The 17,488-nt window shown below is 47.5% G+C and overlaps 1 protein-coding gene across 1 annotated transcript; it reads left to right on the forward strand.

Moving 5' to 3' along the window:
* The first annotated feature begins 9,441 nt into the window (after positions 1-9,441).
* Positions 9,442-16,005, forward strand: PSMB4 (proteasome 20S subunit beta 4). The gene is made up of 7 exons (XM_073322698.2): positions 9,442-9,619; positions 10,212-10,418; positions 12,731-12,877; positions 13,918-13,999; positions 14,223-14,339; positions 15,162-15,250; positions 15,850-16,005. Exons 1-7 carry the CDS (start codon positions 9,474-9,476, stop codon positions 15,860-15,862), a joined length of 801 nt encoding a protein of 266 aa, XP_073178799.1. The 5' UTR covers positions 9,442-9,473; the 3' UTR covers positions 15,863-16,005.
* Positions 16,006-17,488: the final 1,483 nt, after the last annotated feature.

Below are 17,488 nucleotides of genomic sequence, written 5' to 3' on the forward strand. Positions count from 1 at the left end.
AGTGCTCAACACATGAGCAAACATTTCACCCTTAGATGCACACAGATTATGCTAAGTGCAGCGCACGGCTATGACCATGGAAATATTATCCTCAATAAGGTCTAAACTGCAATTTCCAGTGAGCTTTCAAACGGCCAAAGGCACATTCAACTACCATGCGGCACCTTCTCAGCCTGTTAAAACGCTCCTTGCTGCTGTCCAGGTGCCCTGTGTAAAGTTTCATGAGCCAGGGCTGTAAGGGGTAAGCCAGGTCTCCCAGGATTACTATGGGCATTTCCACATCCCCCACTGTGAACTCGTGGTCTGGAAAGAAAGTCCCCACCTGCAGCTTTCTGTATAGGCCACTGTTCTGAAGATGCGTGCGTCATGCACTGTTCCAGACCAGCCTGCATTGATGTCCGTGAAACGCCCCTGGTGATCCACAAGCACCTGCAACACCCTGGAGAAGTATCCCTTCCTATTGATGTATTCAGAGGCAAGGTAATCTGGTGCTAAAATTGGGATGTGTGTGCCATCAATCGCCCCACCAGTTAGAGAAACCCATCTGTGCAAAGCTATCCGCTTTGTCATGCACATTTCCCAGAGTCACAGTCCTATGCAGCAGGATGCGCTTTATTGCCCTGCACACTTGGAGTGATACAGCCCCCATCAGTGGACTTTCCTACTCCAAACCAATTTGCAACTGACTGGTAGCAGTTTGGATTTGCCAGCTTCCACACAGCGATTGGAACATGCTTCTCTACCGGAAGGGCAGCTCTCGATTTGGTGTCCTTGCGCCACAGGTCGGGGGACCGCTCAGCACATAGCTCCATGAAGGTTGCGTTACGCATCCTAAAGTTCTGTACCCACTGGTCCTCTTCCCACACCTGCATGACAATGCAATCCCACCAATCAGTGCTTGTTTCCCTAGCCCAAAAGCGCTCTGTGAATCCACAAAGCACTTATACGTTGCTGCTGTCCATATCACACTCGGGTGCCTGCAATTCATCCTCTGCTAACTTAGTGAATAACTCTGCAAGTAGCTGTGCTGCCATGCACGATGTCCTCATGACAGCTAACAGCACATAGGAGAGAAGTGCGGGATCCCTCCTCTCTCACTGCAGATGCTGGCATGCATGACAACAGAATGACAGTTGGAAAAACAGCGCGAAAGGAAGCCAGAGACCTTTGGAGGGGTGGGACATAAAGCGGTGCATGACGGTACATTTTTGCACATCCCAGAATGCGCCACGCTCCATTTCCGCATTCCCACAACACCTAGCGACGGATGGTGTTGCCAGGCACTGTGGGATACATACCCACAAGCCATTGCTCTCGCTGTCAACAAAGGTGCCCCAAATGTGGACACGATCTGTCGACAGAGGGAGCAAATGTAGACACACTTTAGCGACTTTGCTTTTGTTGATTTTTCCTTGGCGACATTAGTTTCATCAAAAAAAAGTGTAGACAAGCCCCAAGAGAGATCTGGAAGCAGAAGGGTGAGTTTTTAATTGAATGTTTGGCTACAGTATCCCATGTAATCTGCAGACAAAAGGTGGATAAACAAATGCAAATAGCTACGGAAGGTGTGTCAGATAGAAAGCATCTGCCACTTTAGATGACTGATGGGCCACACCTGCCCCTAAAAAACACAGGTTCTGGTTCTAAAGGTCGTCTCTCACCAACACAAGTTGGTCCAATCAAAGATATTAGCTCACACACATTGTCTCTCTAATATCCTGGGACTAACATGGCTACAGCTACGCTGCATACAGGTTCATTCAGGCAAACAGTAGGTAGTACTGTGTTGTATCACCATGCACATCCTGCATAATTAAATTAACTCTTTGCTGGTTTGCTGCAGATTTTCTTTGTAAAGATTTTTTAAACTATGGTGTTTAAAAAAATCAAAAGCAAGATTCGAAATCCCACGTGGGGGGGAATCGATCGTGCTAACAAAGTGATTGGTGCCTACAAAGGAGTTATTGCTTTATGGGAATCCCAGTTCGGCCTGGGCAACACTAGAAAATTAAATCAGCTTACCTACCTTGCTCAGGGGTGTTAAAAATCCACACCATGAGCGGCACAGTTAAACTGACCTAAATCCCATTGTAGACAGTGTTCCTAGCTACCATGTGCCAGAGAGGTGGATTACCTCTGCCAACAAACTCCTCCTGTAGATGTAGGTATTGTCTATGTCAGGGGGTCTCAAACTGGGGGTCGGGACCCCTCAGGGGGTCGTGAGGTTATTACCTGGGGGGTCATAGAATATCAGGGTTGGAAGGGACCTCAGGAGGTCATCTAGTCCAACCCCCTGCTCAAAGCAGGACCGATCCCTGACTAAATCATCCCAGCCAGGGCTTTGTCAAGCCTGACCTTAAAAACTTCTAGGGAAGGAGATTCCATCACCTCCCTAGGTAATGCATTCCAGTGTTTCACCACCCTCATAGTGAAAAAGTTTTTCCTAATATCCAACCTAAATCTCCCCCACTGCAACTTGAGACCATTACTCCTTGTTCTGTCATCTGCTGCCACTGAGAACAGTCTAGAGCCATCCTCTTTGGAACCCCCTTTCAGGTAGTTGAAAGCAGCTATCAAATCCCCCCTCATTCTTCTCTTCTGAAGACTAAACATTCCCAGTTCCCTCAGCCTCTCCTCATAAGTCATGTGTTCCAGTCCCCTAATCATTTTTGTTGCCATCCGCTGGACTCTTTCCAACTTTTCCACATCCTTCTTGTAGTGTGGGGCCCAAAACTGGACACAGTACTCCAGATGAGGCCTCACCAATGTCGAATAGAGGGGAACGATCACGTCCCTCCATCTGCTGGCAATGCCCCTACTTATACATCCCAAAATGCCGTTGGCCTTCTTGGCAACAAGGGCACACTGTTGACTCATATCCAACTTCTCGTCCACTGTAACCCCTAGGTCCTTTTCTGCAGAACTGCTGCCAAGCCATTCGGTCCCTAGTCTGTAGTGGTACATTGGATTCTTCCGTCCTAAGTGCAGGACTCTGCACTTGTCCTTGTTGAACCTCATCAGATTTCTTTTGGCCCAATCCTCCAATTTGTCTAGGTCCCTCTGTATCCTATCCCTACCCTCCAGCGTATCTACCACTCCTCCCAGTTTAGTATCATCTGGGAACTTGCTGAGGGTGCAATCCACACCATCCTCCAGATCATTTATGAAGATATTGAACAAAACCGGCCCCAGGACTGACCATCAAGTACCATGACTTGATACCGGCTGCCAACTAGATAGGGAGTGATTGGTCACTACCCGTTGAGCCCGACAATCTAGCCAGCTTTCTATCCACCTTATCATCCATTCATCCAGCCCATACGTCTTTAACTTACTGCCAAGAATACTGTGGGAGACCGCGTCAAAAGCTTTGCTAAAGTCAAGGAACAACACATCCACTGCTTTCCCGTCGTCCACAGAGCCATTTATCTCGTCATAGAAGGCAATTAGATTAGTCAGTTAGCACCTTTTGTTGCCCTTGGTGAATCCATGCTGACTGTTCCTGATCACTTTCCTCTCCTCTAAGTGCTTCAGAATTGATTCCTTGAGGACCTGCTCCATGATTTTTCCAGGGACTAAGGTGAGGCTGACTGGCCTGTTGTTCCCAGGATCCTCCTTCTTCCCTTTTTTAAAGATGGGCACTACATTAGCCTTTTTCCAGTTGTCCGGGACTTCCCCCGATCGCCATGAGTTTTCAAAGATAATGGCCAATGGCTCTGCAATCACATCCGCCATCTCCTTTAGCACTCTCGGATGCAGCGCATCCAGCCCCATGGACTTGTGCTCATCCAGCTTTTCTAAATAGTCCTGAACCACTTCTTTCTCCACAGAGGGCTGGTCATGAGCTGTCAGCCTCCACCCCGAACCCCACTTTGTCTCCAGCATTTATAATGGTGTTAAATATATATTAAAAAAATATTAAAAAGTGTTTTTAATTTATTATGGGGGTCACACTCAGAGGCTTGCTATGTGAAAGGGGTCACCAGTACAAAAGTTTGAGAACCACTGGTCTACATGAAGTGCTATCACGGCACAACTGTGCCATTGTAACTGTTCAATGGTAGACAAGCCCTTCGTGAAAGTACCTGTTTAAGTGACTTTCACTCCCCAGGGAATTTTTGGACTTTCATCTGGACCCTTGCCATGGCTCAAAGACTGCTGATGATAAACTGAGTCAATATTTTGCTGTTATTGCCACATGGTCTATGAACCTTTTGAAATATTTCTTTAGTAATACAGTGCTCAATTTCTTTTATGAGCCCAAGCAAATGTGTGCAGGGATTTTGACATGAATTTGAATTGATAAAAAAATTAACTGTTCCACTCATGTAAAATGTAGGTCCTTTGCTATCATGGTAACATGGCAATATCATACAGAAGTACCATATTTACCACCACATCCATTCACCCCAAGAAAAAAAACAAACAATAGTCTCCAAAAGAGCTTTTATTTTGCTACTCAATCAATTACAAAGAGAGTTTTACCATTTGTTACTATTTTGGGAAGAAAAAACATTGTAAATAATCCATAGGTTTTGCAAGTACCATAAGGCAGCACATGATGGCCTCTTGGAAATCCAATGAGGGGGCAAGTAAAGAACTCAGATCTACTACTCCTGAAACATAGCCCTAGCCACTTGAGCTAGAATAATAATACCTAGCTCTTATAATCAGTAGATCTCTGTAAAGGAGTAGACTCACCCCTGCGGCGCCTCCTGTCATCAGGAATTAGCTCATCCAGCCACCGGAGCACTATCTGCAGGCCGGTGATCCGCCACAGCTCTGCTCCCCCATGTCCCTCACAGACCCCAGTGCCCCTTTCTCTGGGGTTCTGCCCCCTGGCAGTACCCCCAGACTCTGCCTCTAGGTCTCCCCTTCCTGAGGGACCCCCCCAACCCACTATCCACACCTTGCCTCAGTCTGCACTACTGCCAGTCATCAGCAAGCCCCTGCTCCCTGAGGCAGACTGCAATGTAAAGGCCACTCATCATAGGCAAGGGGGTTCAGACCTGTTGCTTTCCTCTGCCTCCCAGTACCTCTATGGGCCTTGGACCAGGCCTTACAGCCTGGGGAGTTGCCAGCCTGGAGCGCCCCCGCTCAGCCTACTCCTTCCCCAGCACTGTACCACCCTCAGTACCCAGGCAGGCCTTGTTATCTCCTAGCCTGAAGAGAAACTCCTTGGGTCTCTGGCTCACAGCCTTTTTATACAGGCCAGCTGGGGCCTGATTGGGGCGTGGCCCAGCTGCGGCTGCTTCCCCAGTCAACAATCCCCAGCCACAGCCCTCTCCAAGGCTGCTTTTAACCCCTTCTATTTTAGGAGTGGGATAGCCACCCAGCTACAATCTCAAACTGCTTTACAAACAAGTAGCAGTATCCTCATTTTGCATATGGAGAAACTGAGGCACAGGGAGGGGAAGTGCCACTTCAGTTTGCCATAGGTCACCCAGAAGGCTAGTGGCAGAGCCAGGTATTAGAACCCAGGTCTCCTGAATCCCAGTCCATTGCTCTATCCACTATTCATGGTATGCAGTATAGGAGTTATGACACACAGTTGAGCAGTTCTGATTCCTTCCAGTAGAGGGCACATTAGCTGATTCATTGAAATATACTGACTAACAGATATGTCACCTTTCATCCCTCTGGGATTTCTCACAGCTACTTTATTGTATTCTGCCAATTTACAGTAGAAATTCTGGGAGATTCTTAACTATGGAAGATACTAGGGGATTTCTACTGCCATAGATTCAGTCTATATTTAAACTGTTCCAGCGGTACAGCTGCAACACTTCAGTGTAGACATGACAGCGACAGGAGGGATTCTTCTGTTGGTGTAGGTAATCCACCTCCCCAAGAGGTGGTAGCTAGGTCAGTGGAAGAATTCTTCCATCAAGCTAGTGCCGTCTACACCAGGAGGTTAGGCTGGCATAGGTATATCTCTCCACATTTCTGAGAGATGTAGCTATGATCACAGGTGCCGACTTTCCAATGTGCCGGGGGTGCTTATGTCGCTCTGCCCAGGCCCCACCCTCACTCTGTCCCTTCCCCAAGGTCCCATCCCTTCTCCACCTCTTCCTGCCCCCACCCCTTCTCCCAAGCCCCTGCCCCCACCCCACCTCTTCCTTCACCGCCTCTTTCTGCCCCATTCCGCCTCCCGAGCGTGCGGCACCCTCGCTCCTTCCCCCTCCAGAGCCTCCTGCCCACTGTGAAACAGCTGATCACGGCGGGCAGGAGGTGCGGGGATAGAGGGGGAAGTGCTGATCAGTGGGGCCTGCCAGCAGGCAAGAGGCGCTGGGGGAAAAAGGGGAGCTGATAGGAGGGTTGCCAGTGGGTGCTCAGCACCCATCACTTTTCCCCTGTGGGTGCTCCAGCCCCGGAGCACCCACGGAGTCTGCGCCTATGGCTATGATGATGTAAGTTCCCACAGTAGACCAGCTGTAAGTAACACAATGGATGCCCGAAATAGGTTTGTTGGGAATCCCCAATATTATAGGTTCTACCAAAGGAGAAGGAAGAGAATCACTTCTTTCTAGTGCACCCTGGTGGCACTGCCAGAGACAAAATGGACACACATTTCCATCTGACTCCCTTGACAAGTAAAGGGCTGAGAGGGCAAAGGGATGGAAGGTGGGAGATTAAAGACCTTGGATGAAGCTCATTTTGCGTTCATGCGGCTCAGCCATACAAAATAATATTAATAACCTTTGATGGAACCTATTCCTGTGATTCCCACTAACACACAATATAAGTAACAGTAATGGTTACTTTGAATCTTTACAAATATTAATTTAGTTTCACAGCCACAGCCCAGCCTGGAAGGTAGCTGAGAATTATCTACATGTTACAAATGAGGAAACTGAGACAGAGGGAGATCTATTGCCCTAGCACTGCATATCCTCAACCTGCATTGACCTGGTAACACTCAGGCCATATCTATGCGGCCATTTATGTCAGCAAAACTTATGTCGCTCAGGGGTGTTAAAAAACGCCCCCCTGAGCGGCATACATTTCCCCGGCATAAGTTGTAATGTGCACAGCTCTATTTCGGTGGGAAAACTTCTCCCGTCCACACAGCTACCGCCGCTCGTGGAAGTGGTTTTATTATGCTGGGGGGAGAGCATTCTCCTGTTGGCATAGAGCGGCTACATGAGCCATTTTCCAGAGGCACCGCTGCATCAGTCCAGCTGTGCCACTGTAAGCTCTCTAGTGTAGACATGGCCTAAGACTAGTCAATAGGGATGTTGACCCAGGTGTTTAGGCATCTGGGAGTAAGGATCTGAGGGGTCCTACAACTCCCACTCTTTAACCCTCAGCACGGATTCCTGCTAAAGTCAGTGGAAGTGGGATTGGGCCCAGAGTGGGTACATGGAACATCTGTGGCAGAACCCAGGTCTCAAGACGTCTAGGCTTGATCCACAAATCTGCCCTTCCTCCTGACAGCTCCTTCCTAGAACACACATCACTGTGTGCGCAAGTGCGTAGTTTGCCTTGCATTTCTTTCATCCACCATTGTGTTTGCTGTGGGAACTCATAATGAACAGAAATGATGTGTAACTTGGCTCTAAAATGTCTTTCAAAGAAGCTGGCTCTTATTATCAGCCCGGGAAATTATTTTCACTGAGTGATTCAGGCAGACATGTGGTTCATGAAACACACTGTCTCCAAAATTGTTTGCTGGCTGGGTAATCAGCAGCTCGTTAGCTTTAATCAGATCACTCCGCTGTCACTTCCTTTTCTGTGTGTGTAGATGGCAGAACAAAGCATCGCAGTGAGGAGTGAATGGAGCACAAGGGAAGGGGGATGTCATTCTACATTGCTGGCTTTTTGTAAATTGCAGTGACTAACCCTTGATTGGATGCTGAGCAGTTTAAACAAGAGATCCCAAAAGGGGAGGCGGAAAGACAGCTGGGTTGTATTTGCATTGTCAAAAGTCAAGTGAAGGGGGTGGTGCTGTGTGCTGGAGCTCAGATTAATTGGGACTAAGGCCTTGAACGCATATGGGATTTCAGGTTTCAGAGTAACAGCCGTGTTAGTCTGTAGTCGCAAAAAGAAAAGGAGTACTTGCGGCACTTTAGAGACTAAGCAATTTATTTGAGCATGAGCTTTCGTGAGCTACAGCTCACTTCATCGGATGCATACCTTGGCATAAAGTCTGCTGCAGTTTCCACGGTATGCATCCGATGAAGTGAGCTGTAGCTCACGAAAGCTCATGCTCAAATAAATTGGTTAGTCTCTAAGGTGCCACAAGTCCTCCTTTTCTTTATGGGATTTCAGTCATCATGGCCATTCAACAGTGTAACTTTCCCAGTGCAAATATCTAGTATACATAAGTGCAAAACCAATACAGGGGCCCCAATGCAGCTTATTCATGCTAACAAACTGGGTAAATTGCACCAGTGCAAATAGCAGCTATACCTGCCTACATTAAATTTAGACTGATGCAACTATAGCAAAAAGAAAAGGAGTACTTGTGGCACCTTAGAGACTAACCAATTTAGTTGAGCATAAGCTTTCGTGAGCTAGTCTCTAAGGTGCCACAAGTACTCCTTTTCTTTTTGGGGATACAGACTAACACGCCTTCTACTCTGAAACCTGCACCTATAATAGTGGCTGCAACTGGGACAAACCCCAACATACAGGAGGGCTAAGTGTTGGGGAATTGCATTCACGCCAAGGTTTGGATTTAGCTCTCAATTCATTTGTCTGGTCTAAGTTTTTTAATAGAATTAGATTGGCCAGGGTATTGCACTGAGATGTTGTGACATGATGGATGGCACTGGGTTTTCACTCCATGCTGTGACACCAGTATGCACTCATTTGCAGAAAACGTCATGATGTTCTGACTGGTAGAGGCACGCCTTGCGATGCATCACGTTGGGATTCTGCTGGGAATGTTTTGTTCTGCAACACACAAAAAGAGCAACCCTGAATGTGCGGTAAGGTGTCATCCTTAGGTCAGTCATAACTACAATGGCTAATTATCCAAATAACACAGTTACATGATTATTATATTTACATATGGCTCATATTCAAATATAGGGGATAGCTTTGGGCAGGGAAGTTCTGGTATCCCAACTACCCTCAAGCCCCACACCCAGTCCAGGGTAGTGCAATATTCCTGCTGAAATGACTAGTAGTGGAATAGTGAATAGCATTTTCCATGCAAAGTGCCATCAGTAGGTTTCAGAGTTAACACACCGTAGCGCTGAATGAGAGCAGGTCACAGCTCCAAGAGTCGCTGTTTCAGGGCGGTTATTGCTATCAGGGCTTCGCTCAAGGTGGTTGCACCCATAGGCCCTCGGAGGAGGAGCTGGGAGCCAGTCCCCACCCACGCCGCACCCAAGATGGCGCCCAATGGGACTCGCCTGTTTTCTGTAGGGGCCACGCTCAAGATGGCGGCGTACGGCGCGCGGGAGCGGATAGTGGCTGCTGCGCCTGCGCGTTGCACAGACTCAGTCCGCGCCGGAGTGACTAAGATGGAAGCCGGGGGGATGCGGCTGCCGCTGCCGTTCTGGGCCGGGGGCCCGGCCCCGGGGGAGCTGTACAGCCTGCCCTGCCCCAGCGCGGCCGGCCCGGGCCTGGAGCTCCTGGCCGGGGCCGGGGGCCCCCTCACGCGGACCCAGTGAGTGACCGGGAGCCGCTTTCGGTTCGGGCCGCGGCCTCATGCGGGGCGGGGGGAGCGGAGCCGCGGGGAAGCGGGGCTGAGAGAGGTGGGGAGGGGAGGACAAGGGCCTGGGGGGAGGGGAGGACAAGGGCCTGGGGAAGGGGACGGCGGCTGGGCTAACCCCACCCACGTGGCCCTGTGGGGAAGGGAGAGATGTGGGGGAGATGGCTGAAAGCCTGGCAGACCCAGGTGAATTGCTTTCTTTTGCTAAGGAGGGGACAACGTTGGGGTCTTCTGGGAAAGGGGTGAACAGGGTTGCCCCCCCCCGCCCCCAGGGTCCCTGGAGGCTGGTGTTTCCACAGCCCCTATTGTACGTGCCTGTGCTGCCCTGCCATCGTGCTCTGTGACCCATTGGTCCCCATGTAATCAGCAGCCCCTGGCCCAACCCCCATTGGGGAGGGGAAGGTGTGGCTGTAGGGTTCATTTGGAGCAGAATTACAGTCTGCATCCGCGAGTCAGGCTCGGGAGAGGAGTAAGGGCCGTTAGAAGAGTAATGCTGCTGTTGGCTGTCCAGTGCGGGGAGTGCTGATGGTTTTGTTTGTCTCCCCAGGAATCCCATGGTGACAGGCACCTCGGTGCTGGGAGTGAAGTTTGACGGTGGTGTGATCATCGCTGCAGACATGCTGGGCTCCTACGGCTCTCTGGCCCGGTTTCGTAACATTTCCAGGATCATGAAAGTGAATGATAACACTGTGCTGGGCGCATCTGGGGACTACGCTGATTTCCAGTACCTCAAGCAGGTTATTGACCAGATGGTGTAAGTATTTCTCCTCTGCTGACCCATGGAAACAGGCCGCCTCTCTCTGCATTAGAGGGAGCCCCATTTCCCAGGCAGAGCAAGCTTGCACTGTTCTGCCTATGCTGTGGATACCTAGACTTGGCTCCACTGGACTTTACTGTAGTAAATAACAGAATGATCAGATACATAGATGAACACAATATGTTGGGGAAGATTTAATCAACACACCTTTTGTAAAGGGAAATCATGCCTCGCCAATCCATTAGCATTCTTGCACCCCCATATTCCCATCCCCACCTCTAGCACCACATGGGAGCTCCTGCACCCCTCCCCCATTCCCACCTGCACCCCTCGCACCAAATGGGAGTTGCCCAGGTAAGCACTCCACACCCAAACCTCCTGCCCCAACCCTGAGCCCCCTCCCTCATTCTAGCTCCTGGCCAGACCCTACACCCCAACCCCTAGCCTGCTCCTTCACCCCCAGCCCTGTGCTCAGTGCACTCCCACCCTCAGATCAGTGCAGAGAGAGAGGAAGAGAATGGGCTGTAACCAGGGAGAAGGTAGGTACCCACTCTATGTGGGCAGGGCTGGGATCCCAGACTGGCAGTGGACTGAGCGGGGCTGGCAGCCAGGACCCTGGCTGGCAGGAGCCGGTGGACGGAATCCCAGACTGGGAGTGGGCTGAGCCGCTCAGCCCACTGCTGGTCTGGGGTTCTGGCTGCCGGCCCCTTCTCAGCCGGGGTCCCGGCCGCAGGCCCAGCTCAGCCTGCGACTGGCCTACGTGAACGGAACCCCAGGCCGGCAGCGGGCTGAGTGGGCCGGTGGCGCAAGATCAGCATTTTAATTTAATTTTAAATGAAGCGTCTTAAACATTTTGAAAACTTTGTTTACTTTACATACGACAGTAGTTTAGTTATATAATATATAGACTTAGAGAGAGACCTTCTAAAAAGCGTTAAAATGTATTACTGGCACATGAAACCTTAATGTGAATAAATGAAGACTCGGCGCACCACTTCTGAAAGGTCGCCGACCCCTAGGATAGATAAGACAGAAAATATCATAATTCCAATATATAAATCGTGGTACGCCCACATCTTGAATACTGTGTGCAGTTCTGGTTGCTCCATCTCAAAAAAGATATGAGATTTGGAAAAAGTACAGAAAGGGCAACAAAAATAATTAGGAGCAGGGAACTGCTTCCTTAGGAGGAGAGATTAAAAAGACTGGGGCTGTTCACCATGGGAAAGAGATGACTGAGGGGGAATATGCTAGAGTTCTGTCAAATCATAAATGGTGTGAAGAAAATGAATAGGGAAGTGTTATTTACCCCTTCACATAAAACAAGAACTAGGGGTCTTCCAATGAAAATAATAGGCTGTAGGCTTAAAAGTAAAAGGAAGAACTTCTTCACACAACGCACAGTAAACTTGCGGATCTTGTCAGGGATTGTTGTGAAGACTAAAAGTACAACTAGAATCAAAGCAGAATTAGATAAGTTCCTGGAGGATAGGTCCATTGATGGCTATTAACCAAGGTGGTCAGGGATGCAACCCTATGCTCTGGGTGTACCTAAAACTTTTGACAGCCAGAAGCTGGGATGGTCGATGGGTCACTCAATAACTGCCCTGTTCTGTTCATGCCATCTGAAGCATCTGGCACTGACCTCTGTTGCAAGACAGGATACTGGGCTAGATGGAGCATTGGTCTGACCCAGTATGCCCATTCTTATGCTCTCTAGGGTTTGCCAGTCTAGCATCTTTCATTAACACTAAAACAAAATATTTTAAATGAAAGTAACACAAATACCCCAAATTAGTGTTTACAAAATGAATTAGCTCCAGAGATGCTAAAACCCGGTGTGTCATTTTAAGTGTGAGCTCTTTGTTCATCTGTCCCTAAGAGTGCAAACTTGTCTCCATCCCATAAGGTCCCACCACTACCACTCCTACTTAGCTGGCTTTGAGCATGCAGACTAGCTGGAGGTTAATACAGGGCTATTGATTCTTGATCTGCAGTCTCCTTCACCCCAAGAAGGAAATCGCAAATTCTGTACTACAAATCACTCCTCACAGGCCCTTTGTTGGAGATTCACTGGACCTATCAACAGGTCTCTCCAGTTACCCTTCATTTACTTTAGATCTATGGCTGATGAGCTGTAAGAATGCAGAGATGTGTTTTTGCTTTAACAGCCTGTGAGGATTTAGTATATAGGCTATATTGTCTTATTGCTAGCCTGGCTGGCAGGGGTGGGGGCTGTGGTTAAATCTAAATAATGTCAAATGGTTGGTAGGTTTTTCTAAGTTGTCTAAAACTCTTCTCTAAACTAGAATTGATGAGGAGCTGTTGGGAGATGGTCACAGTTACAGTCCAAAGGCCATTCATTCCTGGCTGACCCGAGCCATGTACAGCCGGAGATCCAAGATGAATCCACTCTGGAATACTGTTGTTATTGGAGGCTTTTACAATGGGGAGAGGTGAGTCCTGCACAAACCATGTGAGATGTTTAGCGTTACTTCTCTGCTACATGCCCACTTCAGGGACTTGATCCACTCACCGCACGATAGAAATTGGTGTCATTTATAGTCCCTGGTAGAATAAAGCTCAGGGCTTGATTTAAGCAAGGACAAACAGTAAATCTGAAAGATCTAAAAATGTTTGTAAAGCATAGGAAAGGGCTTTCAATGTGGTCTTAGCTGATCAAACTTTTGTTACTAGCTAATCTGAGGTCTTGGGGCATTAATTTTCTGCCTCTTTCAGGTCAGACTATATCTTGTATCATGGTACATAGATCTATTTTTCCTTTCCATTGCAGATTTTCAGTACCGGGGCACACGACTGCCTATATAATGTGCATATGCAGTTGTTGCAACTGACTGTGTAATTGCTTCCCCTGTGTGTGTGTGCAGGTGAGGCCTGCCTTTTGATACACAGCTGCATGCTCCTGCCGTTGTGGCCCTTGGTGTCCCATAGATCAAATGCACTTCCCCTCCTTGGGCAGTCATTTTACAGCCTTCTCCTTGCTTCTTGTCAGGGACAGCCTGTCTAGGAGAGAGAGCTCCCATTCCATACTTACTGATGGCTTTTTTTCTAAACCACTTCACAGAGGAGCTGACCCTCAGTCTAGCAGCACACATCCCGCTCTAATGCAGTCTGCTACAGAGGGCAGTACTAGAGGGTATTTTAAAAAGAGTAAGCCATGTACCTGAAGGCTAGAAAATACCCTGATCCCAAGCTGTTCTTTTGAGTAGTAGACTGGAAGTTTGTTCGATGCTTGCCCTCGAAAGAACTATCTGTTAAAACAGGAGCCCCTGAACTTTCCTTCCTTTGGTTGCCTGTGTGCCTAGAGTATCAGCTGGACTTCACCTTTTTCTTGGCTAGCCTGAGGAGTGTTTGCTTTGTCAACTTGTGCTGGAGTTTCCTTTGTAAGCTGGTTACACCACCAGGAATTGTCCCAGATGCTGATGTTTCTTCTGTGCACCCAGGAATGATTCTGTGTTCATCATTCTGTGTTCAGTTTTCTAGGGTACGTTGACATGTTGGGTGTTGCCTATGAAGACCCTACACTCGCTACTGGCTATGGAGCTTACCTAGCTCAGGTAAGTGCTGGTAGAACATAGACTGGGAACTGTAGAGAGAAGCAGCACAGGTTAGTGGCAAGAGCAGGGACGTGTGAGTCAGAGGCTTGAGTTCTCTGCTAATGACGTGCTGTGACTAGTGCATGCTGCTCTCTTGCTTTAACTGCAAATTCAGCCTCGTGGAACTGAGTTGTTATGGAAGATGCTTTGTTTGTTTGTTTATTTATTTATTTTTTAAATGCAGCCATTAATGAGAGAAGTCTTAGAGAAGAAACCCGTCCTGACGAAGGACGAGGCCCGGGACCTGATTGAGCGCTGCATGAAAATCTTGTACTACAGAGATGCCAGATCATTTAACAGAGTAAGTATCCTACCTTGGTGTTTCCTGGTCATCCTGCAGGAACTACAGTACCTGTTGTGCTGGCTCAACTGACATGCAGAGTGTAGCCTCTAAGTTTGTGTGATTCATCTTCAGTCATGATACTCTGCTGTCTTATAACAACTTCCTTCCCCTGACTTCAGAGTGGTTTAGAGCTGCTAAGCCTCACAGCATCTTTGTGAGGTAGTGAAATGGGGAGTATATTTGTTTGAGATGTGACTTGCCCACGTCACGGGTTGTTAGCAAAGGTGGGAAGAGAGCTCAGTCCTTGTTCCCTGCTCTAATCTTGGAAATCCAGCTTTTCAAGACTTGCAGTGGCTCCTCCATCCCTAGCAACAGCAAAATGCAGTTTGCCAACTACCAGACAGTACTGGCAAAGAAACTCTTAGTCTCAAGTTTCTGTAAGGATATTTAAGTAGGCAAAATACACCAAATTAGCTGATGTTTCTCTGAACATTTGGGATCTGGGAATTGACGTTGCTGCTTAGAGTGGGTAGCTCCTGCTAACTGACTTCAGATAAGGAGTGTCAGGGCTCAGACTTTTAGTTATAATCCAGTCCTTCAGTTAGCTGTGCGTGACCTCTGCTGGGCGAAAGGTAAAGCACTAGGTGAAGGTAATTGAATGTGACACTAACTAAGTAGTTATACTAAAGCAAATTTCTTCAGTGAAAGGTGAACTTCAGATATTCATTTTTTGGTCGCAAACTATCATTTACCCAATGTCAAAGCACTTGCAATCTCAGATTTCATTTGCATTAGTTAGGGCTTACTGGAAATTCTAATTGTTGATCTCCTCCTCCTTAGTACGAACTTGCCATAGTGACCGAGAAAGGAGTTGAAGTGGAAGGACCTCTGTCCGTAGAAACCAACTGGGACATAGCACATCTGATCCGGTAATTTGCCAAAAGTTGTACACGTCACTCAAACTGACAAATGTATTGTAACTGAAGGCCATCTTCTGCCCTCAAGCTTCTAACTGCCATGGGAGTTGAGCCTCCTTCTGGCCCCTGTTTGGGGGGGTAGGGGGGGTTTGTAGATTGCCTTTTTTTTTTTTTTTTTAAGTTGTGTTGCTCTGCTATTGGAACAATATTTCTGCTTGATGTCATAGCTTGGAAGAAACTGGGGGCATGAATGCATAGTTCTGGCAAAAAGGGGGAAAGCATTTATTCTAGAAAACTCTTTTCTGCACCAAGGGACAGCTTCTAAGGTATTTGAGGTTGGCTAAATCTTGGACCTGGTTGCTTTGTTTCGGTGGCCAGGGTATGAAGCCATTACTAGACAAAGGTTCCTAGGGAAGAGATCTGCTGCTGACTTACCTGTTCACCAGTTTTCCACTTGTCTTGGGCAACTGCCTTTTATCAAGCACTGTGTGTAACACCTAAAACACCCAAATCTGTCTTTCACGCTTATTGATGTTGACTCTAGTTTGTGTGTGCTTCTTGTGTAACTGACTTGTCTTCAAACAACCTGACCTTTTAAAATCTCTTTACAGTGGCTTTGAATGAAATCTGAAGAATTGCTTGAGCCTGGTGCATCCATATAGTCTTTCATATGCACGGTGTAAATCAGTTATTTCTACCAGAGCTTAGCGCTCTGAGCAACCCTGAGTTATACAAGTTTTGTAAATGAAATAAACATGTTGAAACAAGTTTACGTATTTTAAGCTTGAAAACGTACTCTGCGTGGGACTTCTAAAACTGGTGGTGTACTAGAAGAAAATCTCTAATTTTTAGCTTTACTGAACAAGCAAAGGGTCAGAGTATTTGAGGTTCACAGGGAGTCAGATGTTCCTCTGAGAAATTAACTACTTTTAATGGTTGGTGCAGATGTATATGAGCCTCTTCTGGAAGAGGCCAGGATTTAATGGAGCATCCGCTTTGTGCTGGTAAACTTACCTTTCACAATTGTCAGGGGCCTGGCCATGACTTTAGCATCATTGATAGAAGGCTGTACCTGTTCTATCCTATAAGCATAGCACATTTATAAGACATTCCCTTAGTCATAGCTGCAGCGTAGGCGCTATATAGACCCTCTAATGCAGAAACAGATGAGGGATGGACAACAGTGGGGTCTCCTACTCTACACACACCTTACTGGCCTTTAAGTCTAGCAGTTGGACATCTTGTCTTGCACTCGTCCTGCTTCTGTCAGTACAAGCCCCATACTACTCCCTCTGTGCTTAGAAAGCACTTTTATCTAGTGATCCAGCTGTACATACAGATTAACTTAAAATAGTACAAACACTTCTGGAAATAGGTCATGGAATGTACCCAGCTCCCAGAGAGACTGTTCAGGGATGTTACCTAAAACGTCTTAAATTGTGGGCATGTTTACCATGCTCACATCAGGGAACACTGTAAGCAGGCAACTATATTCTGCGTCCATTTAAGTTCCTTGTAGAGGGCATTGCACTAATCCAAGGACAGAAATCTTTCCAAGCCATCACATTTGGAATATCCAGGAGCAGTGGAAGACTGGAGTTGCAAACTTGAATCGAGGTAGGCAGACCTGCTGCTGCCCTTTCAGTGACTGACAGCGTGGTTCAGGGTGGGTGACCGAAGTTTGCTTTATAGGGTCCTGTACTGGCTGAGCAGGATGCTTTTAATTGTAGAGGGTCTGTGCTTAGATGGAGACATGCTGAAGGCAAAGGCTTCAGGTTATTGTAATGCATGTGAAAATACTACTTACCTGCCAAGTTCATCTGCCCTTGCAACAGGAACCCCCTTCATTTCAGATAGATGAGTTAACAGTTGCCTCATCTGTTTTGCTCTGGAGCTGCTGATCTCCAGCGTTTCCTGCTTATTTACTATGGAACTAGGTTTGATGATATCCTATTCCAGTATCTGGCAATTCAGTTACATGATTTAACACCATGAGGTGATACAGAGCAAAACCTCACTGTTACATTACTTATTCCCAAGCCTGGTCATTCTAACCGAAAAGTGCAGCGTTCTCCCTTTCCTGCCCACCATTCTCCACAAGAGTTTAGCAGCTGTAACGAGATCTTATTACTAGGCCAGCATTGCACTTACACAACTTGTTACATGCTAACAGCTGAAGTATTAATAAAAACTGACACTTGGGAAAATAAAACTGTTTTGAGATGCAGTCTCTTTGCTTACCATGTGATC

The sequence above is a fragment of the Lepidochelys kempii genome, chromosome 24 (assembly GCF_965140285.1).
Source record: "Lepidochelys kempii isolate rLepKem1 chromosome 24, rLepKem1.hap1, whole genome shotgun sequence".
NCBI lineage: Eukaryota > Metazoa > Chordata > Testudines > Cheloniidae > Lepidochelys > Lepidochelys kempii.